The sequence below is a fragment of the Penicillium lagena genome (genome assembly GCF_028827675.1).
Source record: "Penicillium lagena strain IBT 129212 chromosome Unknown utg000006l_segment0_segment0, whole genome shotgun sequence".
Lineage (NCBI taxonomy): Eukaryota > Fungi > Ascomycota > Eurotiomycetes > Eurotiales > Aspergillaceae > Penicillium > Penicillium lagena.
The window spans coordinates 588,315-615,434 of record NW_026623227.1 but is presented as its reverse complement, the minus strand read 5'-3'; the positions used below and the strand labels follow the sequence as shown (position 1 = coordinate 615,434).

Sequence of the window (27,120 nt, the reverse complement as noted above, 5' to 3'; positions counted from 1 at the left end):
TAGACCTCGCCACGACCCTGAGTTATGACCCGCCAAGACAATTTTCTACTGTAAATCGTCCTACATAGGAAACTTCTTCATTATTGTACACACATTTATGAAAATAAGGGTCGATATCAGGGTTGTAGGGCGTAGGGTCCGACGCTCAGGGTCAGAATTCAGGGTCGTGGCAAGGTCTAATTTGGTTTGTATTCGTAAGCTAAGATCTCAATTATAGCATTCAATGTAAAAAGTCTGAATCTCATCATCTATTCTAGAGATTTGTGAACTGGGTCAAGAAATCCTGCATAGTTATCCGCTGATCCTGCTGGCAAAAGACATTTGAAAGAAGTTTTCGCTTATTCTCAGGTAGGTCCTCGTCGTACCGTACTTCCAAGATATGCTCAGCTTGTTCCGGCGAGATATTCACTTCCTTATTCGGAAGCTGTACCAGGAAGGCCCAAGTGGTGGCTTGCTCCTTTATATCCATATTCGGAAAGGCCATAAACAAATAGAGGATTCCCATGGCAAAAACGTCTCCTTTCTGAAGAAGGTATGGAACCATTCTAACTTTTTCTGTGCGAGGAAGTTTGATGGTTAGCACAGATTCTAATTAACCCAATGATAGAAGTTATAAGGGACAGAAAGCTCACCCGGTGGAGTGAATAACAGCGAGCCTATAGAGTAATCCGTTGATGTCTCAATTGAAGTAGCCGAAGTAGCCATATCGAAATCAATGGCTTTCCATTGCTGCCCATCAAGCATAAAGTTCTCTGGTTTGATATCACGGTGAGCAACCTCAGCTTTGGACACGGAGACCATGATTTCCAACAGCTGCTTGAAAACCAGATCTACTTCAGCCCAGACGTCGGCTGCTGACATGGTTCGCGACTTTGTACCGAGGGCCTTGATCCATTTAGACAGGTCACCCCCCCTTAATTAGAGGCATAACTGAAAAAGCCGGGCCGTAGTCTGCTCCTTTTCTCCTCGGAATCCAGAAAGAACCATAAGGTTGCAGGATACCGGGGCCGTTTATCTTTTGTCGGAGGCGGTCGCCTCTCAGCATACCTTGTGCATCCTTTGTCGTTTTTTTGACCGCAACCGTCTCACTCCTTCCTGTATCGCGATGCATTTCTCCATCGAGAATGTCCCCATATCCCCCGCTCCCGATTTCGTCGTCAAATAGCTCCACCTTCCACTCCTGACAGGATTGAGAATTAGTGTCGTCTAGATCCGGAGAGAACGCATATATTTTTTCTCCATTTGAACCGACACTTTCCCCCTGAGGAAACTGTTGGAGATCTGGCGTAGGCTTAGAAAGGCCGGCCAGGTAATTTTTATAGTTGTTGTATATGTCCCAAGTGTAGAAACCTGTGGGCCAGATACCTCGACGTTCTAAGTAGTTGACCGAGTCGAGGGGTTTGCCAGTTGCCGGTGCAGAAGAGGTATACGATATCAAGAAGAAAGTGGCGCTGAGAACCGCCCAGGAAAGTTTGCTGAAGAGCATCTTGGGGTGCTTGTTCAAATAGCTGCTAATGGAAGAACGAAAAGACTTTGAGCTGCACGGCAAGGCAAATTCCAAGCAGCAGCAATAAGAAGGGTTATGAAGTCCGCCCCTGATTCTTCGTTCTTTCAGTCCAAATACATAGTACCAGGTAGCCCTCGCGAAAGGTCCACCTCCGACCCTCTAGGAACAAGGCCGCCCCATTTTACGGGAAGAGAATGAACTTCCTTTAGAGGGGTCCGAAAAACAATACCCTAGAGTGAGAAACATCCAATCTACTGGACAAAACAATACTTTACAACCATGTGGGCCTTGTTGTCCATGTAAGTAAGTTCCCTAGCTTGCGAATCTACTTTTTTTAGCACGAGTGGAAGAACTTAAGAAGTCTGTTTCTAGCACCACTGATCCTGTACCCTGAAGGGAAGGGGGGCGCCGATAAGGAACCAATCATAAAGCGTCCCTGAATCGTGCCACGCAGATCTCACCTGAAAACAATCACACTAACCTACATATTTACCCTTGTAGAACTAGTTTTTTAAGGTCTAGCTTTAGCTACAACAAGCAGTTTCCTTTCTTCTTATAGACTTCAGTCCTCAAGAGGCACTACTCTACATAAGATGATCACGGTAAGCTTACAATCGACTCTTTAGCGCAGGCATTTGAGATTCTATAATAAACTGACCGCTGGGAGGGAGTCTTCTTTTGCTTGTCTTGGCAAAGGATGGGGTTTTTATGTTCCTTGCTTTCAGGGGGGATTCGGTTTCATTACGTTTTCGGCCCCGTGTCTTCCTTCTGGTTGACCGGGAGCCCTAACTACAAACCAGGACAACCTTTAAATAACATGAAAGGAGTCAGGAAGCCAGTCGCACTACAAGCCAGTCTGTGTTGGTTTTCCACATGGATATATCGCCAATATGCTTTGGCTATATATCCTTTTTCATCTTTGGAGCCTTGCTGCTTTAGTTCGAGGCTTTACAATACCCAAACCTAAAGTCCAAATCTACGAGTATTACCTTGTCACTTTCACACTATCCACTGGTCTCAACTAACATGCAAATATTTACCTATAGCCTTTTCGCTGAGCTCAGACCTTCCAACTCCGTCCCTCCCTCCCTCTATTCCTCCAAAAACAATCAGATTAATCGATTTTACCAGTATCAAAATCTTGATAGTTTTCCATTTCATCACCTTAGCAACCATGGAAGTGTTTGTTTACATTTGACTATCCTTTAAACATATCTCAATTCTCTATTTCATCTCGGAAACAAAGTCCAGAATGTTGAATTCGATTACCTTAGGAATGATTGCGTCACCAATTGGGTCAGTCCGATGAAAGCGAACTATTAGCACTATCCTCCGACTTGGAGCCAAGTACTCGGAATGTACTCAGAGTGTGCTTAGAGAGCATACAGTTCAATCCTAACTATCATATGAGTTATGAATGACTAATATTCAGTAAAAAGGGCGCCAAAAATTTTTACATTGCACGCCATTCTCGGCGCCCGATTTACCGTCACCTAGCGTTTTGGTGTAGTACAGGCAGTAGTTTAGGAGAGAAGATCAAAATAGGTTAGATGGTATTATATAAGCACTTTCCGCGATCTACTGGATGCCGTTCCAAAACGGGGCAAGGGCCACCTGCCCCTGTCCCCATCCGCCAAGCCTCTTTTGGCAAGCCCGTCGCTGGGAGTCGTGTCTGTTGCAATTGAACGCGTCAACCCAGCTCTTTCCTCTGCAGCATCAAGGCGAGTAATTCGTCAAGTTTGCTGACGAGGTCCTATCGCCCGTCTTTTTATCCTCGCTTCCTGTTGTCTTTGATTTGAAGTCACAGACCTGCGGTCTCGATTGTCGCCTTTGTTTCTTGCGAAGTCGAACGCCCTTCTCTTATCGAGCAGCCTCCCTACAGATTTTTTCTACCCTTTGTTTATCCCCGTCATCCTGTGGGATAGCCAACCTCGAGCCTTTCGTTTCGGACCTTTCGATGATACGACGAAACCACAATGTCGAACAAGAAGAACGAGGATCTCGAGATGAGCGGGATGGATGAGAAAGAGTTTGGTGAGCGGGACAGCTTCCTGATGAAGCCTGCGCCCCATCACCGGGCTCGCGTCGATAGCGGCATGGGTAGCATTCTCTCCCAACTCGAGAACAGTCCCGGTGCTGCTGCTCTGGCCTACTGCGTCTCCTCGATCAGCATGACAGTCGTGAACAAGTATGTCGTTTCGGGTTCGTCCTGGAACTTGAACTTCCTTTATCTGGCAATTCAGGTATGCGCTGCGACACTCTGGACCCCATCAAGACTCTGTAGCTGACACCTATTCGATAGGCCGTTATTTGCACTGCTGCAATTCTAGTCTTGAAACAGATGGGTTTGATCCCTAACCTCGCTGCCTTGGAAAGCAGCAAGGCCAAGAGATGTATGTCTGCGACAGCCACCTGACGCTCGTGCAATTCCCGGCCGTGCTAACACCGAATCAGGGCTCCCCGTGTCTGTGTTCTTCGTCGGCATGATCTACACTAGCACAAGGTCTCTTCAATTTCTATCTGTTCCGGTATACACTATCTTTAAGAACTTAACCATCGTCGTCATCGCCTATGGTGAAGTCCTCTGGTTTGGCGGCAATGTCACCCCGCTGCTTCTGCTGTCGTTCGGCTTCATGGTGCTCAGCTCCGTCGTTGCTGCGTGGGCTGATATTCAGGCTGCTCTCAATGGCGTTGGGCACTCGAGTGAGACTGCCGCCGCTATCTCAACCTTGAACGCTGGGTACGCGTGGATGGGGCTTAACGTCTTCTGCACTGCCTCATACGTCCTGGGCACACGCAAGTTCATCACTTCGCTGAACTTTAAGGACTGGGACAGTAAGTTTTTCTTGATTAACTACCAGGCTTTGCAAACTAAAACTGACCGGAATCGACCAGCCATGTTCTATAACAACATGCTCTCCCTCCCGATCATGATCATCTGCTCCTTGGTCACCGAGGATTGGTCTTCGGCCAACCTGGCTAAGAACTTCCCTGCCGAGTCGCGCAACAACCTCATGATTGGCATGCTGTATTCTGGCCTGGGTGCCATCTTCATCTCGTACTCGTCTGCTTGGTGCATTCGCAAGACTTCGTCGACTACGTACTCGTTCATCGGTTATCTAAATAAGCTCCCGCTCGCCATCAGCGGCATCGTCTTTTTCGATGCTCCCATCACGTTTGGTAGCGTCTCGGCTATCCTCCTGGGATTCTTCAGCGGCCTTGTCTACGGTTATGGCAAAATGAAGCAGAAGGAGCAGTCCAAGCAGATCCTCCCTACCTCCCAACCGACCATGAGCGCCAGCTCTCAGAGCCAGAAGGATGCATCCAACTCATAAACCAATACCGGGCGGGCTACTCGAGGTGGAGGGAATCATGGTTGTTTCGGCCTCCTGCCTCCTCTGGCTGAAGCCCAAAAAGGGTGGAAGGGGGGTTTCCAAGCGAAAAGTTCGTCAAGAGGAAGCGGAGGGTAGCACTGCTAAGCAATCTCTCCGAGACGTCTTTGAAAAGTCTGCGATGCGTGGAATAGCTTCCTTGGAGATGAGCGCCTGGACTCCACCTACCTGGCCATGATGGCGGACATCGTCCCCTCCATGCCCGACACGCTCTTGCGCAACGGCGGCTTATACGACGCGCACGCCCTGTGGGAGAAGATAGAGCTATGGGCAGAGAATCCCCGCCGTAATGACTAACACGATCGTCGAGGCCATGCAATCAGCAACGTTCCAACGTCACCGTCACTATGGACATTGAGTTTAAGCTAAGGCTCCCCATGGACGGACAGCGCTCGACATTCATAGGGGCCGCCACCAAGATGTTGCAGAACGGAAGAATGGATCTCGATGTCATTATGTGCGTTCTAGATAGGCAAAGTGGATCTTGGTGCTGTAGAATACCTTCTTAATTAATTGTCCTTGTAATTAATATAATTACCTCATGTTCATGTCATCATTCGTGCCTGGAAGGCTATGGCGGGACTGCTCTGTCATGTACACATGCAGGGAGCACGACCCTATAATACTGCTCATGCATGGCAATACTATCCCCTGGTTAAACGAGCGATCTACTGGGTTTGCCTTCTGCCTCCAGGGGCTGCAATCCACAGGTCGACGTCAATTCCAACACACAGGATTGTGAACTTTGTTTGATTCCTTGCTTCAGTCTCCTCGGAACTTTAATTGTCGATCGTTTGTAAGACTCCGACACCAGATACGGGGTAACAACAATCAGGGTTCACCTTTAACCACGGTTTGGCAAGTATGCCATTTTTCATAGTTTGGGTCTCGCCAGTTTAATGTTAGTTTCCATTTTGGGTTTAGGATTCCTAGAGAGTTCACTAACTACTGATACGATCACCCATGAGACCGGTAGATCCTGCGATCATCCAGAGGACATGCGTGGGCCGAGATACAAATTGAGCTTACGGTATCGCTCTGGGACGTTTGGGGTTACTGCAACCTATACATAACTTGAACTCAAATTCGAGGTGGCTTAGTACTGGTAATGGCACCATGGTCAAGAAGCATTCGGACAACCTCTTTATGGTACCAAGCTGATGCGGCTCTAACTGCACTGCCATAGAATCCCCCCTTGGCATTCACATCGGCACCATGATCGAGAAGAATTTGAACCACATATTTGTGGCCTGCGCTTGATGCGGCTTGAAGTGCATTGTCATAGCTTCCCCCTTTGCATTCACGTCGGCACCTTGATCGAGAAGTATTTGGACCACCTCTTTGTTGCCTGTAGCGGATGCGGCTTGGAGTGCATTGCCATAGAACCCCCCTTTGCATTCACATCGGCACCATGATCAAGAAGTATTTGAGCCACCTCCTTATGATCTTTAGCTAATGCGGCTTGAAGTGCATTGCTGTAGTATCCACCCAGAGCATTCACATTGGCACCATGATTGAGAAGTAATTGGACTACCTCTTTGTGGCCTTTTGCGGATGCAGTGTGAAGCGCATTGCCATCCTCTCCACCCTGTGCATTCGCATTGGCACCCTGATCAAGAAGTATTTTGACCAGCTCATTATAGCCTCTATCGGATGCGGCGTAAAGTGCATTGCCATAGTATCCACCCTTAGCGTTCACATCGGCACCTTGATCGAGAAGTATTTGAACTACCTCTTTGTAGCCATGAGCTGATGCGGCTTGAAGTGCATTCCCGAAGCCATGGCCCAGGGTGTTGACGTTCACATCGGCACCGTGATCGAGAAGTAATTGGACTACCTCTTTGTGGCCTTCAGCTGATGCGGCTTGGAGTACACTACCATTCGTTCCATCTTGTACATTCACGTCGGCACCATGATCAAGAAGTATTTGGACTACTTCATCATAGCCTGCAACTGATGCGGCGTAAAGTGCATTGCCAAAGTATCCACCCTGGGCGTTCACATCGGCACCTTTATCAAGAAGTATTTCGACCACCTCTTTGTAGCCTCTAGCTGATGCCGGGTAGAGTGCATCTAGGGCATTCGCATCGGCACCGTGATCGAGAAGCATTTGAACAACTTCTCTATGGCCTCTTGCTGATGCAGCGTAAGGTGTATTGCCATAGTATCCACCTACGGCATTCACATCGGCACCATGATCGAGAAGTATTTGGACCACCTCTTTGTGGCCTTTAGCGGACGCGGATTGAAGTGGATTGCCATACTTTCCACCCATGGCATTAACTATGTCTGGTAGACTGGAAGACCTTGTGTAAGTTGCTAGAATGCTCTTCAGAGTCGCTTCCAGCCCCAAAATAGATGCGTAGTATATAGGCGATGCCATGTCATCCATTCCTCTGTTAAAACTGACGTAGTTTTCCAGTGGATGATCGATATCATAAAACCTGACCCAGTTCACGAAGGAATTCCTCTCGTTTTGGAAGATCCTCAATATCAAGCTTTCAGCTTTTGACTTTCCCTCTTGAGAAACTCGATAATAGTGGTACCAATGCGCGGCAGCGAAGTGCGCAAGTGGGAAGTCTCGAACCTTCTTCTCGTCCAAGACTCCATCCGATAGTCTCGGGTCCAGAAGATAGACAAGACAGATTTGAGTCATCTCTGTGTTTGCAGTGATACTGTGAATAGCGAATCTTTCCGCTTTCTGTTGGCGGATTCGGTCGGACTGAAGATACTCTTGGATAGAGAAATGCGCGATACGGACGACCGAAATCGGGTCTCCATCATCAATTTTGATTGCCACGATCTCTATAAGTCCAAGGCAAATATCCACGAGATCATCGTGCTCGTAGGACCGGCCATCACGGTCGAGATATGGTGGTTCACTAAGTTCCACCGCATGAGCGTCGATTAATTCTTCAACAGTGTGAGGACGGGTGGAGACACAGAGAATTGTTAATATACGTCGTACATCCTCAACATATGTTTCATCGATGCTACAAAGCATACGTTCGTACGTTTCATCCAGATCACGAGGTAATGATCGTAGACATTCGTCAAGTTGATTCCGGTTTCGCGCCCGGCGAAAAGCATTTAGCTGGCATTCCACATATCTGAACCTAGATATAAATTGCTATTAGAATATCAGGATATACCCTCTATTTTTAGAATACTTACACGCCCTGGGCGCCCTGTGTTAATTTAGTTTGAATTTCGCTATAGCGTACTTTCCACCTCTGGAGCTTAGGGTCGTTTTCGAGCTGATAAGAAACAAAACCTGCAATGTCCCTATCAATTCCTGAATTCTTCATCGATATATCATGGTTAGAAGAAGGGTTTAAAGATCGTCGAATGTCAGACTGTTCACGACTTGTCACTAAGAGATGAGTAGTAGGTATGCTCCAATCTCGTATCGCCTCTATTGCTCTTAAAACCCCTTCCCTGCCGTTGTCTTGCGGGCACTCGTCTAATGCATCGAGGAGAATATAGCTATCTTGGAATCTCTCAAGGAATTTTCGAAGAGTTTGGAGTAGGGCTTCCACTGAAGGGGTAGATGACTTAGACAATAAGCGGAGCTGTTCGAGCTCCTTTTCGCCATCTTGGAGCTGGACCGATAGTTGTAACAATAGTGCACGTAACATGCCTTGCTCATCTTGCTTCGAGTCATCGGTAAAGGAGAAGTAGAAAAATGCTATTCCAACCTTATTCCTATGCTTTGTCTCACGGAATGTAGTTTGTATTGCAACGGAGCAGAGAACCGACTTGCCACACCCTGCGAACCCATTGAGCCAGAGAAAAGAGCTCCGTTCTTGTAGCCAATTTGCAAATTGATAGCTGTTAATAAACCATAGGCCAGTGTCTGGATGGTGTTTTTTAGAAATAGCGTTATGGTTCACAGATGGATCGGGTGCCTGAAGCCACGAACGAATCGTAATAGAAATTTGACTTGATTTTGTCCGCTCGAGAAGAGATCTGACTGTTGATATTTCATCCTCTATCCGATTATGGTTTTTGAACTGGAGAACGTTTAGGGCGAACGACAAATTTTCCCGGATCTCGCCAATGTCCTCTTCGATCTTCTGTATAGTGCTTTTTCGGAATGGATAGGCGGCACGACGCCCAGCGACTTGAAAACGGCCCTTCAAACCGGTGATCGTCGCGTCAGCTGAGAACTTCTGGCACTCCGCCTGGAGCTCTTCGATGATTTCATGGCATCTGTTTGTGGCCTTGCGGACTTCTTGAAGAAGCCCCTCTGCGTTGGGCTGGGATTGGCGTTGCTGGATTGCAATCCCCAAAGACCGAAATGCGCTCTGGAGATTTTCGATATTTTGGGCGATTTTTGCAATATCTTTGTCTTGGCTTTTATAGACCGAATAAAAATCGACCAGGGTTTGCGTAACTTGAATCCCAAGTGAGAGGAATCCAGCGATCCCAGCTGCGATCGACAGCGGATCACTCATGACAATAGTCAGTGGCTTTCTAGAAATGGCAACCTGGCTTGGAAATTAAGGATTTTCAACGATGTATTGAACATAAAGATACGAGTGTCGGGAGATGGAGAAAAGGATGAGCTTCCGCCTCACTCACTGCGGGGGAAGCTGACAAGATGGTTCCTCCTAATGTTGGCCTGGCCCTGTTCCCATAGTAGAATAGTGTGGCTTGGCATTCTACTTCGTGAGCGAGTTCCTGTCTTAACCTCTCTCTGCCTTTCTAACCTCTGGGAGATGCATCAGCCTAAAGGTAGGAAGAAAAATTATTAGCTCGACAGGAGCTAGGCCAGCAAACGAGGACCGCTATTTCATCCAGATGCATTGCTAGCGGGCGAGACGGAGTGGTAAGAAAGAAGGAGATCGATCATGATTGAGCGACTCACCACGCTTTTATACTGTCGAGAGCGCAGGTCATGAGGCTGTAGCGGGGCGGGCGATCCCGTTGAGTACAACACTAAACTCCACACAATACAGTCCCGGAACTAGTTTGGGGCCGGCGCCAAACCCGCGACGGGGAGCTGGTAGAAATACCGCTGGCGGCCCTAATGGAAAATGATCGCCCCCTAAAAGTCGGGTCCTTACGCGAATAGTCTCATTTGTTATCTAGGCTCTTCGGAACAATTTCACGTAAGGATAAGGCGCGGGACACGTAGACATTCTTCGGTCGATTCCGGTAAGAGCTCAGTTCATGGACCCGAGCCTCGATTCTGTTCTCCGAAAATACCCATCTTTCGAATATATATTCCACATTCATTGACCCTTCTCTTCTTGCTTTCAGCAATGCGTTTTCTCCTCCTCGGCTTGAACCTTCTCGCTTCCTTCGCTTCCGCGGCGGCAGGAGTGATCGCAACCGTCAACCCAGCCGCTCTCTCCGGATCGATCCAGGTGACCAACGGCGAGCGTTTCTACCAGCGCATGTATACCGCGCGCACAATACCACTCGAGCTATTGGCTGGCCTCCTCCCTTACTATTTTGACGGGCCGTTGGTATCGCTGGTGATTGGGGCTTCTGCTGTTATCCAAGCAGCGGACATTGCGATTGGTCTTGGCAAGGATGACTTCAAAATGATTTCGGGCGCCTTGATTGCAACTATTATCCATTCTTCGTGCGCCCTGTTGATCCGTTGAGATGAAAAGTTCTGGGTCATTTTTGAGGACTGTTGGTTCTCCGCAATCTCGTGCCCCCGGCACCTTCCAATTGCGGTATCTTTCATATTAGTTGAGGTGATGAACTGGCGCTTGAGATTTGGTTCGAGGGTAGTCAAATTTGATCAGCTAGTCTCTTCCTGGTGGAATGGCGCATTCTAATGTGCTCCGTAAATGGTCACACTCAACTCATATACTTCCGATCTCCTCCACACCGCGATCATTGAGAGTTCAACCAAACAATAATTTCTCGCCTCATCAGAATGGAACCCCACCTTCCTAATGTGGACCCCGACTGTATATACATAGTGCCTGCTCTGAGAAGGCCAAGTCAGGTCAAGGACCTACAGAGAGTCATATTGCGCTATAATAGAATGAAATGTTGAAAAAAAAGTTGTAATTCCGGTAGCGGTTAGCATCGGTGCAAGAGTGGCTTACCTGAGCTTGTTAGGCATCTCCCGATGTACTTTGGTGACTCTTGATAACTCCCCCGCACTACGCAGGATCACCAAAAGTCAGGTACACAATCTGGCTGGGAGTATTTAGACTATCATTCATCGACCCATACCTTGAACCCGAGACTCATCTCGTATTGGGTGAGTCACATGGTGTAAGCTAGGAACGCCACAGATAAACCATCTTCCGAGGAAGCGAATCCGAACTCCGACTTATAAACTACCGTACCTCCCCCAGTTATTCTCAATCCACCCAGATATATCCACCTACCATATCCACGACTCAAGTCTACCAACCAGCGCAATGGATCCTTTCCCTTTAGAACCTTATCGCTCCGCACGTCTCCTCTACCGTGCCCCAGAGGATAACGCCGAGGACGATGCATTTTTCATGGCTCTCTACAACGACCCGTCAGTCGGGTCTATGGCATCGCACGCTCTCCATCGTCCCATGAGCATCCAGGAACGGAAAGATCTAAGAAAAACGATTGAAAACATGATGTTCATGTCTGTTATGATATGCATCATCCCAGACGACAAGGACAAGGAACCCGAGACGATTGGGGTGATCTCGCTGAAATCTCAGCCGCCCGTATTCGTTCATAACCGAACACATGAGTTCGGGATTACTATAGCGAAGCAGTACCAGGGGAAGGGGTACGGGCCAGAGGCTATCTCGTGGTTGCTTGATTGGTCTTTTTTGACGGCAGGGTTACATCGTGTGGAACTGACGGTGTTTGAATGGAATGAGAGGGCAAGGAAGGTATATGAGAAGATTGGTTTTGTACCTGAGGGTCGGCGGAGGCAGTGTTTGTGGAAAGCGGGGAGATGGTGGGATTGCATTCACATGGGGATTTTATCGGACGAGTGGGAAGCGAAGAAGAAGTCTACCAGCTCTTAGATATGGCGAGGATTGAAGGTCACCGAGACTGTATTGTACATCCACGAGGAGATCATGAAGACTTGGCAATGTCATGCCAAAAGCCATGATAAGCATAGTCTACTCAGTTATTAATTTATTGCTTGCTCTACACGCTATTGGTGCTATCTCCTTGCAAATTGGTCTACCGTAGCCACTGGGATACTTCGAGCGACCAATTGTTTTTTGTTCCCTCTTTATTGCACAAGCCACAATTGACGCTGACTGAAAATGGCTTGGCCTCTAAAACACACTCACCCTTGTGGCTGTGGTGAGACAGTGGGACGCGCTAAGCAACATAGCCACACCGTGTTGAGATAGATCGGCCCCTAGACCCTCTTAATTTAGATCGAAGGTTCCGCCTGTCACATCGTCTGGGGCTGAAATTGACTACAGTACCACTTTGTTGTTATAGCACCTAGAGATGCTGGTTAAGCCTTTGGTGCATCCTGGAGGGCTAGAAACCCTGGAGAGACATTCCATAAAGCCACACGCCCTCAGCGACTCACCCACATATCATTGTTATTGTCAGTTGTTGTGTTTCAAAACCCACATCATTATTAACTACCCCTGAGACAAAATGACGTCGTCTTATATTGATTTGTCCCTGGATCGCCCAAATAAAATCTATGCGCCCACGATGTAATCACCGGGACCCGTCAAGGGCTGGGATCCATCATCCGGAAACTTCGAGTCTGCCGCAGGACATCCCTTGCCGCCATCTATGACCATAGCTCCTAGGACCTGCTGGCAGCCCGAGGTCCGAGCGCTGGGTCTGGCGTTATTAAATACTCCGTCGCTGTGATCGAGTCTAATGTGAATAAAGGCTCCTATAAGATCGAAGAGCTCGATTCGGTCGAGAAAGGCGTGCATATCACGATGCATCGCCCTTTCAAAGATGAATGGGCACAGATACAGACCAGGGGCATTTTCTCGGGCCAAATGAAAATCATCAGCAAGCGGCTCACCCCTCATTTGGGAACACAGCTTAATGGACAAGCTCCGAATGGATTCTGACCCTACTATGGGTGTGAGCACCCAGGTCACGGCGCCCAGAGTGGTTTACGCGGGCGGCGAGATGGCTTTGTCGATCCGCGTGCAACTGATCCCTCTCGTTGGCGGAATCCATGCAAGTTTTCCCTGCCGCTACTCACCTCGGGGCGCGTCGACATGCGCCTGCCGACACGATGTATGTGCGCAACACACCGCCGGTCATCCGGGCTATCGAGAACAAGCACGAGTGCCCCTCCAACCCGGAGAGCGGACATTCACAGGCCGTCAATCATATCTTCGAGCCGACGGCCGATGGGAAGGCGTACGAGGACAGCAGATGCCAGGTTGAATTCGTCATCCCGGCTTCCTGCAACCCGACCGTCAAGACGTGGATTCTCCGGAGAAAGTGGGTGATCTCGGCAGAGACAGGGTTCCGATTGCTCAGGCAGCAATGGAAGGCGAATTGCCGGGGTCCATTGGTCATTGTGGTGAAGCCTAGCCATCTTGCCGGCAAGGAGGACCCGAACTGGATCGCTCTAGCCAGCTTGTTCCAGGTGCAGGACAACGGTCCCAATGGAGTCGAGCCAGCTGCTATGTATGTTGCCACCAATCCGATCGCCCAGGGACCGCAGGGGTTTGTGTGGTGAGATTTTCCCCTTTGCTTTTCTTTTTTCGTTACCAGCGATGCGATACCCATGGATGAGGGCTGGAAATTCCACGTGATCCCTTCTAGAATTATTCTGTCCATTCCAGGGGCAAATAAGAACACAAGCCACAAATAATTGACAATGAATAAACTATTGGTAGACCCTCACTCCCAAAATAGTATAGTTACTACATCTTAAGTACTAACGTACTAACTGATCCAACACCCTCACTCCAGGCACAACGACGCGGCCTGGATCCACAGTGACCCACCGACCCCTGTCTCAGTGGCGTAAGTCTAGATTTTGGCGCGGTCCCCTTTTAAACGTGTCTGTCCTTGTGGCTTGTTTTCTTCTCTCCTTCCACTCTCCCAATTTCTCATCACTCGCTCTTTTTTATTTTTTAAAACCCCTTTCACAACACTCTTTTGTCTTCTTCTTTCTCTGTACTTTCTTTCATTGTCATCATGCATTTCACCAGCCTTTTGGCCCTCGCCCTATCGCTGGGCTCGTCTCAGGCCGCCCTCCAGGGGTTCAACTACGGTAGCACCAACGGCGATGGCAGCAGCCGCACCCAGTCGCAGTTCCAGGACCTGTTCAACACCGCCAAGAACCTCGTCGGCACCTCGGGATTCAACAGCGCCCGCCTGTACACCATGATCCAGGGTGGCACCACCAACGACCCCATCTCGGCCATTCCCGCCGCCATCGCGTCAGACACCACCCTGCTCCTGGGTCTCTGGACCTCCGGCGGCAACACGGACAACGAACTGGCTGCGCTGAAGTCTGCCATCAGCCAGTACGGCGAGCAGTTCACCAAGTTGGTGGTTGGTATCTCGGTCGGCAGTGAGGATCTCTACCGCAACTCGCCCACCGGAGAGTTGTCCGACGCCGGCCCCGGTGTCCAGCCCGACGAGCTGGTCGACTACATCAACCAGGTCCGCTCCCTGATCAAGGGTACCGGCCTCAGCGGCGCCCCCATCGGCCACGTCGACACCTGGACTTCCTGGGTCAACAGCTCCAACTCTGCCGTGAACGACGCAGTTGACTGGCTCGGCTTCGACGGCTACCCATTCTTCCAGAACACCATGGCCAACTCGATCGACGATGGCCTGTCGCTGTTCAACGATGCTGTTGCCAAGACCAAGTCCGCTGCTGGTGGCAAGGAGGTCTGGATCACGGAGACCGGCTGGCCCGTCAGCGGCACGACCGAGAACCAGGGTGTCGCCTCCATCGCCAATGCCAAGCAGTACTGGGACCAGGTCGGCTGCCCTCTGTTCGGCAAGACCAACACCTACTGGTACACCCTGCAGGACGCCGACGCCTCGGCCACACCCAACCCCAGCTTCGGCATCGTCGGCACCACCCTGAGCACCAAGCCTCTGTTCGACTTGACCTGCCCCAAGGGCTCCACCTCCTCGTCTGCCGGCTCTTCCTCCAGCTCCTCCACGACCGCCTCCTCCTCGTCGTCGTCTGGAAACAGCTCTTCCTCATCTGGCGGCAGCTCTTCCTCATCTGGCAGCAGCTCTTCCCCCGGCTCGACCACCTCCACCGGTAGCAGCTCCGGCTCCTCCTCCAGCGCCAGCGGTGGCAAGGGCTCCAGCTCTGCCGGTGCCACCTCCACCAAGGCCTCCGGCTCCGGCTCCGCCACCTCCGGCTCTCCGTCGCCTACTACGACCCCTAACGCTGCCACCCGCGCCTCCGGCTCGGCCTTTGGCATGATCGTTGCGGGCATCGCGCTCGCCATGTTGGCTTAAGCGTTTTGATTTTTTGGGATCTGGAGTGACTAGGATAAGCTGTTATCAAGATTGGATTTCGGGACTGTCTTCTCTGTACAATTTCACACTCATTTATCTCTGTCTAGATTAGAATTAAGGGTTTCTGATCGCGGATATACATACTTCCTACTGTAAAAGTTAAGACTCGTCAATACAATATAACAATGCAGGAACATGCGCCAAGAGCCCGGGTACATCATTATTAGTATGCTTAATTCCTGGAGCTCCTCACATCTCATCTTTCGGGGAGATTTTCGGATAGTTTAAGTGAGGGTGAGGAATTGCTATCGCATTGTATCAGAGTGCCAATGATATCTTCGACTTTGATCCCTTCCGAATTCAATACCTCTGGCGTTTAACCGTATATATATTGCCATCTCTAAGTCATCCGATGCAATTTTCTTCTTCGCTCCCCCACACAATTAAATCAAGCTCAATTGCAAATTCTTCTCTCTCAAACACAAACCATGCCCTCGCCATCAAATAATTCCTCTTCCAACATCTCCGCAGAGACCGAGACCCATGCCCTAAACGTTGAATCCGAGTGGAGGAAATAGGTATCCTATGTCTCCCCAACCCCATGAATCCCAAACGAAAGAGCCTCATGGATCGCATTTTCGATAGTCTTCGTATGAGCCCCCACAACCTCCGTGATCTTCAGCCCATCCCTGAAAAGAAGAATCGTCGGGATGGCGCTGATGCCAAGCTCCTGCGCAACGTCATCGACAGCGTCCACATTCATCTTATAGAATCGGACGTCGGAGAACTTCTCGCTAAAGTCTTCCATCACCGGCTCGATGACTTCGCAAGGTTTGCACGATTTTGCCCAACTGTCGAGAACCACTACGTTGCCGTCAGTGGATAGGGCCTCGTGGAAGTCTTGCATTCTAAGCGGTGGGTTGTCAGTTAGCGGGATGTCCGGGATATACTTTGGGATAAGGAAGGACGTACGAGCTGATTTCTTTGACTGGCATGGTGGATATAGACAGAATGCAGTAATTGAGGAAGGGCTGATGACGATGAAGTGAGAGAAAGAAGATCAGTGAGAGGTTTTGTAGTACATTCCCTAGCTATGTAACCAGATGGCATCACAAATCCTGTGAAAGTATCGTAGAGTCGATGACGCAACCAAGCGAGAGACAGGAAGCAATACAAGCACAAGCTCAAAGTAACCTCCTCTGGAGGTCAGGGTTTGATTTCTATATTTATGAGCACCTATCTATCTATCTAGGGAATATGAGACCACTGCCTCCGACATCAGAATTGGTTTTTTCCACATAGTTGTCTAGTCACATGACAAGGCCTTATCAAGGATTGGGCGGCGTTGCGCGGAGACCATGGATGGCCATTTATTTGTAACTAGTTAGCCACCCAGAGTAATGATAAGTAACTGCCTTCTAGTAAAGGTTATTACGATTCCAGAAGGCCAATTACTGCAAAAATTTGATCATATCCGTGCCCGATATCTGTTAAATATATCTGTACACCAGCATTTTCTATTGCATATGCATAGCCGGAACGCAAGGATGTGCCACTAATTGTTAATTAAGTGGTCGCTACTCCGACAAGGCTGCTTACTAGCTAAATCCGTAGCTAGGATCCGTGGGCACATGTATGATAACTGTGTTGAGTAGATGAAATACCATATCGTTCGAAAGACCAAGCAAAAGTCCACGCATGTCCATACCCAATTCCCTCCATTCTGCTTATCGTAGACGCAGTGGATCCTCTCAAGTAATAGATATTTCTCCGGTCTGGGCAATCTCGGTGGTCGAGCCCTCTTCCCCGCAAAGAGAAGGGTGGATCGGCGTAGAGCACTCGGTCACACTCCGATAAATCGCTCCCAGCGTCCAGTTTGACTGCTGGCAAATACCCTAAGAGGGCAAGTCTGCCATTTATAGTTGCGCTTAGGAGGTTTCCCCCCCTATCACCCCCACGCATATTCGGTTCGAAATTACAGCGCGCTGCCCACGCTACGTGTGGGTCATCTTATCTTCTCCAATTGTTTATCTCAGACCCCTAGGACATATGAATGCTACAGGTCGCTGATTCCTCCTTAAAGCTCTTTCCACAATTATACGAAAACAGCCACGGTAGCAAAGCTTACTTAGGAGATGGCGGATGATATTGTCAACACCACAGTGCCTAGCACCCAGCCCTATGATGTTGAAAAGGCCAAAGACGGAGCAGATGCTCCTGAAATGGCAGAAGTGAAAGATCTAAGGTTCGATCGGAGCATTCAGGTCATTTTCTCTTTTATTTCTGACTTGTCAACACAGAAAAGGACTGCAGCAGCGCCACATTCAGATGATCGCATTAGCAGGCACAATTGGAACGGGGCTTTTCCTTGGCTCCGGACGAGCGTTAGCCAATGCCGGGCCAGCAGGTATTGTGTACGTTTCTTCTCATACACGTCTGAACAAATTCTAATCTATCCGCAGCATGGGATATACGATAATGGGGATATTGATCTCGGGGGTAACGCTCTCCATCGGAGAATTGAGCGCTCTTGTTCCTCTTAGTGGAGGTGTTATCCGACCTGCTGCTTATTTTGTGGACCCTGCTTTCTCCTTTGCGCAAGGTTGGAACGTCACATATCAGTATCTCATCTCCATCCCCGCTGAGATCTCTGCGGCCGCAGTGATCATACAGTTCTGGGTGACTATCAACAACGCGATTTGGGTGACGGTTTTCAGCGCAATTCTCTTTGCCACCAACATTTTTCTTGTTCGCATCTACGGAGAAGTGGAATTCACACTTGCCATTTTGAAAGTCTGTCTGATTGTCGGCATGAATATTATGGTACTAGACCCATCTCGAAATTCATTGATAATGGTATGTTAACATTTCCAGGGCCTTGTACTCACCGCAGGAGGCGGCCCCGATCACCAAGTTATTGGCTTCAAATATTGGCACGACCCTGGTCCTTTTGTTCAGTATCTCGGCTTTCCAGGAGCATTGGGCCATTTTATGGGATTCTGGACTGTCTTCGCCAACGCCGCGTATGCCTATTCCTCGGTCGAGACAATCTCCATGGCCGCAGCAGAGACACATGCGCCGAGAAGAAATATTCCTAGAGCCGCTAAAAGAGTCTTCGTCCGAGTCGCACTGTTCTATAGTATTTTCAACCTCCATCCTTTCCAAATTCCGGTATCTAACATGCCTCAGTCATATCTGTCTTCGTGATTACCCTGCTCGTCCCCTCTAACGACAAAATGCTCCTAAGAAGCACCGGAACAGCAGCCCAATCACCATTCCTTATCGCCGCAAGCCGCTCAAATGTGAAGGTAGTACCTCACATCATCAATGCAATCGTATTGACCAGCGCATGGAGCTCAGGAAACTCAAGTGTGTCTCCGTCCAACTATCTAGGACATACTAACAATATGCAGCTCTCCTCAGCGGTTCCCGCATTCTCTACGGCCTAGCTCGGGAAGGTCAAGCTCCGCGCTTCCTAGCCCGCACCAACCGCTGGGGCGTACCGTACATGGGCGTCCTCGGAATCGGAATGTGGATGGCCCTAGGCTACATGTCCGTCAGCGCCACGGCCGCAACGGTGTTCACGTGGCTTCAGGATCTAGTGGCGTGTGCACAAATCATGAGTTGGTTGGTTATCTGCACTACGTATCTACGCTTCTACTACGCCATGAAGAAGCAGGGTATTTCTCGAACTAGACTACCATGGAAAGCGCCCTTGCAACCGTATGCGGCGTGGATGACCCTGATTTCGCTTTCCATTATTCTGTTGACGGGTGGTTATACCACTTTTATTCATGGGCAGTAAGTTTGTCTCACTCTCGATCTTACGGGCGAGGTCATCTTCGGATTTGGATAAAATGCGAGAAACTAACCGGTTTGTCACAGCTGGTCAACTGAGACGTTCATCTCTGCCTATCTTGACATTGGTATTTTCGCTGCTCTCTACTTCGGATATAAGATCTGGTATCGTACCGAGATTGTCTCTTTGGAGGAATCGCCCGTTGCGAGGTTTGTGGAGATTGCAGAGAACGATCCAGATCCGCCAGAGGGTCCCAAGTCCTGGTGGTCAAGGATCAACATCTTGTGGAGTTAGTGAATCTTGGGGTATTACATGTGAACATTTTTGTACAGATATTAAGGCAGTGTCTAATGTCATGAGTCCAAAATAAAGCTAGATTGACTTCTCACATTACTGCCGCCATAACCATTGAGCAACTACAGTAATGAATTCCGAACATTATCAATATACGTGGAACACATGTGTGTCGAAGTCTATGTCATAAAGGTACCAGAAGGGCGAACGGGAAAATTAGGGAATGAATTGTGATACACAGTTGAGTGGTAACACGCGCTGTTCGAAGCTGGTTTGATGCGGATATTATTGGCAAGGATAGGATTATTGTTCAGGGTGGGCTGGGAGAGAGTAATCAACGGTTGGGAGATGTTTGGAGTTCTCGTGAGTTTTGTCGACATGGTACAAACAGACTACGATAGATGCAGGATATAGGATAAGGAAAAGGAAATAACTCAATTATCAACTGACGAAGGAAAGAAGAGTAAGGCATATGTAGCATTAACGTACAACAGGAAGCTCAAGGGTCATGAGAAGATCATCTGTCCTGGGTTTGGGGTCATACACTTGTCGTAGCACCCATGGAACAGACACATTCCCTCGTCTGCTTTGAGCAGGTCTTGAAACAGAAAAGAAACACTCTGCAAAAAGGAAAGTAGAACAAAAGGAACAGGAAGCATGATACACCAACGCCTTGAGAAAAAAGAAATCAAATTTGGAAAGCGGGATCAGTGTGATGAACATCCCAGAAGGGAATGAAAGTTCAGGCATGGTATGGTAACAACTTGACATCATGGACAGAAGAAACGAATGGGGGCTTTGAAATGCCATTAGGAGCACAGACACATATTAGAAGATTAGAGAGCGAGTCTTCTGGTGCCGGGAGTCCATGCCGCGAACCTCAGGCTGCGAGAAGGTGTGTTTGTGTCGTGGACGAGGAGACTGGGGCGCCTGCGCCGCCGTTCCTTTGAGAGCTGGAGCTGCTGTCATAGGCCGCTTCGCAATGGGCGAAGGCGGGCCAGGAGGTGCAGCCGGTCGATCGGTGGTAGTCTGACGTCTCGGCTTCAGCATACTGCGCTCACGTTTGAGAACTAAATCTGCCCAAGCCTTGACTGCTCCGTTGCCAGAAGAGCCTTTGCCAACAACTTCAGACATGACTCGCAACCATCCCTCCTTATCTGCGGCATTGTCGGCGTAGAAGTCAATCACCTCGCCGTTACCGAAGCGGATGCGAAAGCCCTCTTCAACAAACATGTAACCCTCCTCTTCTTCGGCAAAGGCGGACTTGCGGCGACCACCACCCTTGGTGCTGGTTTGTTTCTGGGTAAGGGAAGATCGGTCATCAATCAATTTGGCCGCCTTGGCGAGGTTGATTGTTGCGCGTGGCTGACGCGTAGTCTCGTGGTAGGCCGTCAATTTAGAACCCTGAAGCTTAAAGAGGCGACGACGCCAGAACGGACAATCACCGCCTTGCTGAGAAAGGAAGCCTTCCCAAGTGCGCGCTGCTACACTCTCTGCATCACGCATCTCACGAATGCAGGCATTCATACTCTTGGGCATGTCCTCATCCTTCATGCCCTTAGGTTTGGGGACAAACAGCAACTGCAGCTCAAGTTTCCCAATCTTGTAAGGTGGACGACGCTGGGAATTGACGCTGGTGGCACTCTTCTTGCTCTTGACGCTGCTGGGAGTCTCCTCGACAGCCCATTCGTTAAAGCAAGCCACATCCACAGTGTAAGGCCGACCAAAGGCATACTGCTCATGGTCGCTCAATGAGACATATGCGCGGCCGAAACTTCCATCACGGGAAACGAGGTTTCGAAGTCGTTCGTAAACCGGAGCGTTGACGTCCTTGGCCTTCTGCTGAGACTGCTGCTTCAAGTCAAGCTGTTCCTTGCGACGGCGCGGGGAAGCAAACACACGACTGAGGGCCGAGCCCTTCTGACGAGAGGGCGATGATGCAGCACTCTCCTGAGTCTGGAACTTGCTCTCGTCGAGCTTCATTTGCAAGGTCAATTGGAACTCAAGATCATTCTGCACCATGAGCTCAAACTCTTGTCCAATAGGAGCAGACTTGCCCAACTCCAACCATGCAGTGGTTACACAGTGTAAGCCATTGTCTAGAGTAAGTGCGAAATGGGATCGTTCGCCTTGCATCAATGTCAGTGGTTGGTCTAGTCAATAGAAAAGGATATTCTTACCTCGCGGGAGTGGGAGGTCCAGGTACTTGATACCGACAACCTTGACAAAGAGGCGGCCTCTTTCTTCACCTTCTTCGAAAATTTCATTCAGCTGAGGCTCGGTCTCCTCAATAGGGGTGGTTGCCTCCTGAACATTGCTCTGTTGGCCTGGGAGCGGCGGTGCAGGTCCGGAAGGAACAGGCTTCTTCTTGGGGATACCCGCTGGGGTCTTCACACTAGGACGACGCATCCGTCCATTCCAAGGCTCCGTGGTCCAAGTCTGCTGGCTGGCCTTGCGGGGGAAGATCCCGCAGACTGTGTGCCGCGAGGATCGACGGGGGCAGGTTCAGCAGGGATGGCTGGCTCTTCATTGCGACTGCTCGCAATAATAACCTTCGTGTTCTGGCGCATCAGGTATCCTCTCTGTTTGGGACGGGGAGTGTTAGCAAACGCTTGGGAAAAGAGTGAGTTATTGTTCCGAGAAGAATCCTGGGGGTCTTCCGGGGGAGGGAGTCGCGGTTCATGAATAGAAATCTGGGAAAGAGCGAGTTCAAACGCCACCTTTTGGGATTCAATAACGCGGTCAAATTCTTTGTCGAGACCGGAACCAAGACTCTCTTCCTGAATGCTGAACGGGATATCCAGCTTCATCAAGCTCGGCTGTCGTTGAATCAAATTGGTTGGCAAGGCCAGCTGCGGTGCAAGAGAACCAGAATCGCCAACAGTCTCATCTGACTTGCCTGACCCGTTCAACGTTTGCTTGGTGAGCTGCGACATGGTATCATGCTGGCCACTAATTTTGCGGCGGGTGGCAGCCATCGATTCCATATCCGCCGGAGTCAGCGAAGGTCGGACCTTGAGACCAGCACCAGGAGCCCGGACGGTTGCAACCGGCTCAGGGACCGCCTCATCAGACGAACTCTCATCCTTCTCCTCTTCATCATCCTCGTCCTCTACGGGATGACGAATGACGGAGTCGGGAGTTCCAGGCTCGGAGACCTGCTCCTCCTGTTGCTCTGGGGTAGCGGGACGAACTCCCAGTGACTCTCGAATAGAAGCCATGTCCAAGGGTCTAGCTTCACCCTTCTCCGACAGGTCTTTCAGTCCCGCGCTCGACTGCGCAGCAGTCTCCGTCTGCTCCTCAGGCACCGGTGTGGTGTGACCAGAGCCAGTGCCGTCACTTCCTGCAGCATCGTGAAGAGAGTAACTGCTGTCTTCGTCATATTGAGCTCGGGTATCCTTGGAAGACAGACTGTTGTCCGAAAGATGCTCGTAGTAATCGGTAATCGCATAGAGATCGTGTTCGTGCTCCTCCTCCTTGACGATCACACTGCCGCTATCATCATCGTCGTCATTTTCCAGTGAAGGAATGGGCACGTCAGGGTCGTAGTGATCGTAATGGTGAGGACTAGAGGCCATATCCGAGACATCATCCTCCTCGTCATCCTCCTCGCAGCTCTCGTTCTTGCGGATGTGTCTCAGAATGGAGTCACGAGAGATTCGGGGAGGTGAGAAGAGGTGGTCCTGAGATTCATCAGCCTCCTTCTTGTCGAAACCTTTCGCGAGGCCGGAGGGTCTCAGTCGCGATTCGCGTAGGGCCGCGTTTTCTTTATCGTCATCATCTGCCTCATCCTCTTGGAGCATCATAAGACGCAGGCGTTCTTCAAGAGACATGCGGCCACCGAAGTCTGACTTGCTGTAGGAAGCTGGTGAAGGAGGTGCCGGCAGGATGCGCTGGGCACCACTGCCCAATTCAAAAGCAGCAGCCAGTCTGCTGGGCGAAGCCGGACCAGAGCCAGAAAGACGGTTGACAGAGGGCAAGGGCGGCAGAGGGCGTGGATCACCATTGGAGTCAAGAGACTCGACTCGTTCATGCTGAGCCGACTCTCGTTCCGGGTGGGTGTTTGTGCTACGACCCTCGACGTGTTCAATGAAGGGATCTCCATCTTCTCCGTCATTTGCGGGGCTCATGAAGCGCCAGTCATCTGGATGCACGACCGGAGTCTTCTCAATGTCTTCCAAAGAAGCGTCGAAGCTATCCTCGTGCTCGACTGATGACTCGTGCTCGAAGCTGATATCTTCATCGTCCTCGGAATCGTAGCTGTTCTCACGAGAGCCAGACGCGACAGAGGATGGATCTGGGGTGGTCATTTCATATTCGTTGACCTGTGGAGGTGCAACGTCAAACGTCACACTCTTAGCATGACGATGACCGATGCTGTCAAACTCCGACCAGATGTCGCTCTGAGGGTCAAAGCCCTTGCCGTACCGGCTTCCCTTGGACAGGGAGGACTTGCCCGGAGAAGGTTGGTCTTTGCTGGGAGAAGGTGGGCGAGGCGTGTGAGTCACAGGGCTATCGTCGTGTTGCGATTTGGCCATGCTGACGAGGCTCTCCCGCTGGGGGGAGCGCTCGGCAGCCCAGGGCCGATGTGGCACCGACGCTTGGGTTGGATCGTATTCTTGGCCACTCTCGCGGAACATGTTGTGGTTCTTAACCCGCGAAACGCGCTTGAGGTCCTCCAGGGAGGGCCGCTTGGACGGGAAGTACGAGCCTTCCGGGTCATAAGGGTTTCGGTTTTCGCTGCCCTTGTTGTAGGGACTAGGAGAGTCGCGACCTTTCCAGAAAAGGCGCGAGGAAGAGGAATTGTTCAAGGGAGACCCATCGTACGCAGTCGATTCACCGCTGGGTGTCTGCTTGCGAAGTCAGCCGTTTGTTTATCGTGCGATGTTGGTGGGGGTGTCGCGTTACCTTTGAGACTTGATTCCAGCTGGGTGAGTTACGTCGCTGCGCCATCGGGCTCACTTCAGAGAGTGGCCGTTGGCCCGCTCCAAGACCCATGGCTGATGTTGAGTGCGTATGGAAACCAGGGCGCGGAGGTGATGAGCAAGAAAACAAACGGTGAAAAGGAATATCTGCCATTGCGTCAATACAGAGCTTCAACCAGTGACGGCGGTAGGTCGAGTAATGCCATCCGTGTCAAAACAAACATACCTTTTCGTTCAGGCGGCGTGGGAGTTGTTCGCAGACGAGGTGCTGTACATTCGTTGCGAAAGCGTCCAAGGGAGTGTCGATCGAAGCAAGAATGCCAGTGCGTCAACACGCCGTCCAAGGGTCAGACAGTGCAATAATTTATGGAAATCTGACGCAGGGACGAAGGGATGGAAGGGATGACAACACGAGCAGGGGAGAGACAAGAAGCAGATCGGGGATGGATCTTGATTATGGATAGTGTTGTGGTAGATACCATGGATCGGAGAGTGGGTTTGTTACTGTTTGGGGGCCCGGGAGTCGCTGGGGCAACGACAGGCGGGGGGTGACTCAGCGGATCACGTGTGTTTGGCGGGTGATCGGGGCTAGACCCAGAATCGACTAGCGTCAGGGAATGGGTTCTGGCTCGTTCGTTTTTTTCTCGTTGATCATCTCATAGTCACTCACTCCTCGTCCATTCTTCAATCCGGCAGAATAATGCCTCTGCCCATTCGTTCCTCCGTCTGTCTTTTATGTCGAACACGCACGGCCATCTCCCCTTCTCCCTCGGTCCTTCCGACATCATGGCAGGCCACGCGATCTATGGCCACCCTCCGAACGCGCCGCAAGGCATCTCGAATGGCTCTGTCTCCTAATGCCGGAAGGAGCTCATTGAAAAGTACAAAGCCTGATAGAGATTGGAGAGGCCCCTTTTCGGGCATGAACCAAACGACGCCCCCCCGCGTTGGAGGCGCTGCACCACGCGCCAGGTCTGCAGCCGCGCAGAAGCGATCCGGAGAAGACGACAAATCCGACCAGAAGAAGGAAAGCCCGCTGTACAAGGCATTAAAAATGCAGACAATGCTGGCGCCAATAGGATATGGCCGCCGGACGGCAATCAAGTCCAAGATTGCAAGCATCACCAGCTTCGATAATTTCCCCTTATTGCCCGCGGTGCGACAGTCGATTTTCTCCCAGGCGCTTCCGGGTATCGCCGATGCCACTCCGACGCCGATCCAACGTCTTGCCATACCACAACTCCTGGACGAGGGATCTGGACACAAGAAGAAAGCAAAGAAGGTGGAGGCTGGCGAGCCTCAGTACGACCAGTATCTTCTCGCGGCAGAAACGGGCTCGGGAAAGACGTTGGCCTACCTGCTTCCGGTAGTGGATGCGGCCAAGCGCGGCGAAATACGCGACCAGGAAGAGGAGAAGGTGATTGAGGAACAAAAGGCCAAAGAGCGAGAGGAAAGGCTGAAGAACCGCACATTCGATTTGGAGCCGGAGGAAGCGCCGATGACTGATGCTGGTCGTCCCCGAGTCATCATCTTGGTTCCTACATCGGAGCTGGTGGCCCAGGTTGGATCGACGGTCAAGGCTCTCGCCCATACAGTCAAGTACCGGTCTGGCATGATCGCTTCAAACCTCAGTCCGCGTCGGATCAAGAACACGCTCTTCCACCCGAGTGGAATTGACATTCTAGTTTCGACACCGCATCTTCTGTCGTCTATTGCCAAGACGAACCCCTACGTCCTCAGTCGTGTCAGCCACCTGGTCCTCGACGAAGCGGATTCCCTGATGGACAAATCCTTCCGACCAACTACCACCGAGATCATCGACAAGGTCGCCCCGTCTCTCAAGAAATTGATCTTTTGCTCGGCCACCATCCCCCGCAGTCTCGACTCTCAGCTTCGCAAACTCTACCCGGACATTAGACGGTTGACAACTCCCAAACTACACGCCATCCCGCGCCGCGTACAGCTGGGCGTGGTGGATATCGAAAAAGACCCGTACCGCGGACACCGCAATCTCGCCTGCGCGGATGTGATCTGGTCGATCGGTAAATCCGGTCCCGAGGAGTCTGCAGGTCAGCTGGAGCGATACATGGAGCCGCGCGTGAAGAAGATCATCGTGTTTGTCAATGAGCGCGAGGAAGCCGAAGAAGTAGCACAGTTCCTTCAGTCCAAGGGTATCGATGCGGTGTCATTATCCCGGGATTCCAGCTCTCGCAAACACGAAGAAATCCTGGCCGAGTTCACCGACGTCGCTACTCCCCCAACCTCTGAGGAGATCCTGCTGGCCAACAAGCGCCGCAAGCAAGATAAGGCTATCCCCTTTGTCCTGGAGAAAGAGGACCGGCCCACCCGCCGTCTGCCCGACACCAAGGTCCTGGTGACCACCGATATCGCCTCGCGCGGTATCGACACTTTGGCCGTGAGGACCGTCGTCCTTTATCATGTGCCGCACACAACGATCGACTTCATCCACCGGCTCGGCCGACTCGGCCGTATGGGCAAGCGCGGTCGTGGTATTGTGCTTGTCGGCAAGAAGGACCGCAAGGACGTGGTCCGTGAAGTGCGCGAGGGCATGTTCCGCGGCCAAGCACTGATCTGATCTGGTCTAATCTTGCATTTTGTATAACTACTATCAAAACTATTTGTATCATAAATGGCGTTGGTTTTCAGGTTGGAAAAACGAACTAAATACCCGATGGCCTAGGCGATGTGTACGATATATAGGCGCTGGCATGTATATACTTGATTCTACTCCCATCCCACATCCATCTTGCTTCTCTCCTCAATGGAGGGAATATTGTATTG

At 50.6% G+C, this 27,120-nt stretch overlaps 13 protein-coding genes across 13 annotated transcripts; 8 read left to right on the top strand and 5 right to left on the bottom strand.

Annotated features, from left to right (window-relative positions):
• Positions 1-253: 253 nt before the first annotated feature.
• On the bottom strand, positions 254-1,486 carry N7510_008398 (kinase-like domain-containing protein; the record flags this gene model as incomplete). The annotated part of the gene is made up of 3 exons (XM_056980323.1): positions 254-588; positions 633-851; positions 1,048-1,486. 3 exons carry the CDS (start codon positions 1,484-1,486, stop codon positions 254-256), a joined length of 993 nt encoding a protein of 330 aa, XP_056830532.1.
• Positions 1,487-3,483: 1,997 nt separating this feature from the next.
• On the top strand, positions 3,484-4,842 carry N7510_008397 (GDP-mannose transporter; the record flags this gene model as incomplete). Its single annotated transcript, XM_056980322.1, has 4 exons — positions 3,484-3,750; positions 3,810-3,900; positions 3,962-4,342; positions 4,403-4,842. The coding sequence occupies 4 exons, from the start codon at positions 3,484-3,486 to the stop codon at positions 4,840-4,842; spliced, it is 1,179 nt and encodes a 392-aa protein (XP_056830531.1).
• Positions 4,843-4,879: 37 nt separating this feature from the next.
• N7510_008396 (thioesterase family protein) lies at positions 4,880-5,196 on the top strand (the record flags this gene model as incomplete). Its single annotated transcript, XM_056980321.1, has 2 exons — positions 4,880-5,013; positions 5,034-5,196. The coding sequence occupies 2 exons, from the start codon at positions 4,880-4,882 to the stop codon at positions 5,194-5,196; spliced, it is 297 nt and encodes a 98-aa protein (XP_056830530.1).
• A 783-nt stretch (positions 5,197-5,979) lies between these two features.
• N7510_008395 (uncharacterized protein) lies at positions 5,980-9,356 on the bottom strand (the record flags this gene model as incomplete). Its single annotated transcript, XM_056980320.1, is given in 3 exon segments — positions 5,980-6,184; positions 6,204-7,993; positions 8,076-9,356. 3 exon segments carry the CDS (start codon positions 9,354-9,356, stop codon positions 5,980-5,982), a joined length of 3,276 nt encoding a protein of 1,091 aa, XP_056830529.1.
• Positions 9,357-10,166: 810 nt separating this feature from the next.
• Positions 10,167-10,514, top strand: N7510_008394 (uncharacterized protein; the record flags this gene model as incomplete). Its single annotated transcript, XM_056980319.1, has 1 exon — positions 10,167-10,514. The coding sequence occupies one exon, from the start codon at positions 10,167-10,169 to the stop codon at positions 10,512-10,514; it is 348 nt and encodes a 115-aa protein (XP_056830528.1).
• Positions 10,515-11,291: 777 nt separating this feature from the next.
• N7510_008393 (GNAT family N-acetyltransferase) lies at positions 11,292-11,888 on the top strand (the record flags this gene model as incomplete). Its single annotated transcript, XM_056980318.1, has 1 exon — positions 11,292-11,888. The coding sequence occupies one exon, from the start codon at positions 11,292-11,294 to the stop codon at positions 11,886-11,888; it is 597 nt and encodes a 198-aa protein (XP_056830527.1).
• Positions 11,889-12,533: 645 nt separating this feature from the next.
• On the bottom strand, positions 12,534-12,881 carry N7510_008392 (uncharacterized protein; the record flags this gene model as incomplete). Its single annotated transcript, XM_056980317.1, has 1 exon — positions 12,534-12,881. The coding sequence occupies one exon, from the start codon at positions 12,879-12,881 to the stop codon at positions 12,534-12,536; it is 348 nt and encodes a 115-aa protein (XP_056830526.1).
• A 212-nt stretch (positions 12,882-13,093) lies between these two features.
• N7510_008391 (uncharacterized protein) lies at positions 13,094-13,840 on the top strand (the record flags this gene model as incomplete). The annotated part of the gene is made up of 2 exons (XM_056980316.1): positions 13,094-13,494; positions 13,783-13,840. 2 exons carry the CDS (start codon positions 13,094-13,096, stop codon positions 13,838-13,840), a joined length of 459 nt encoding a protein of 152 aa, XP_056830525.1.
• Positions 13,841-14,010: 170 nt separating this feature from the next.
• bgt2 (GPI-anchored beta-1,3-endoglucanase EglC) lies at positions 14,011-15,300 on the top strand (the record flags this gene model as incomplete). Its single annotated transcript, XM_056980315.1, has 1 exon — positions 14,011-15,300. The coding sequence occupies one exon, from the start codon at positions 14,011-14,013 to the stop codon at positions 15,298-15,300; it is 1,290 nt and encodes a 429-aa protein (XP_056830524.1).
• A 583-nt stretch (positions 15,301-15,883) lies between these two features.
• Positions 15,884-16,295, bottom strand: N7510_008389 (thioredoxin family protein; the record flags this gene model as incomplete). The annotated part of the gene is made up of 2 exons (XM_056980314.1): positions 15,884-16,208; positions 16,273-16,295. The coding sequence occupies 2 exons, from the start codon at positions 16,293-16,295 to the stop codon at positions 15,884-15,886; spliced, it is 348 nt and encodes a 115-aa protein (XP_056830523.1).
• A 1,140-nt stretch (positions 16,296-17,435) lies between these two features.
• N7510_008388 (amino acid permease) lies at positions 17,436-19,393 on the top strand (the record flags this gene model as incomplete). The annotated part of the gene is made up of 7 exons (XM_056980313.1): positions 17,436-17,545; positions 17,601-17,714; positions 17,763-18,123; positions 18,175-18,439; positions 18,490-18,669; positions 18,714-19,101; positions 19,186-19,393. The coding sequence occupies 7 exons, from the start codon at positions 17,436-17,438 to the stop codon at positions 19,391-19,393; spliced, it is 1,626 nt and encodes a 541-aa protein (XP_056830522.1).
• An 828-nt stretch (positions 19,394-20,221) lies between these two features.
• On the bottom strand, positions 20,222-24,391 carry bud4 (uncharacterized protein; the record flags this gene model as incomplete). Its single annotated transcript, XM_056980312.1, has 4 exons — positions 20,222-21,522; positions 21,574-21,788; positions 21,869-24,243; positions 24,302-24,391. The coding sequence occupies 4 exons, from the start codon at positions 24,389-24,391 to the stop codon at positions 20,222-20,224; spliced, it is 3,981 nt and encodes a 1,326-aa protein (XP_056830521.1).
• A 627-nt stretch (positions 24,392-25,018) lies between these two features.
• Positions 25,019-26,914, top strand: mrh4 (ATP-dependent RNA helicase MRH4; the record flags this gene model as incomplete). The annotated part of the gene is made up of 1 exon (XM_056980311.1): positions 25,019-26,914. The coding sequence occupies one exon, from the start codon at positions 25,019-25,021 to the stop codon at positions 26,912-26,914; it is 1,896 nt and encodes a 631-aa protein (XP_056830520.1).
• Positions 26,915-27,120: the final 206 nt, after the last annotated feature.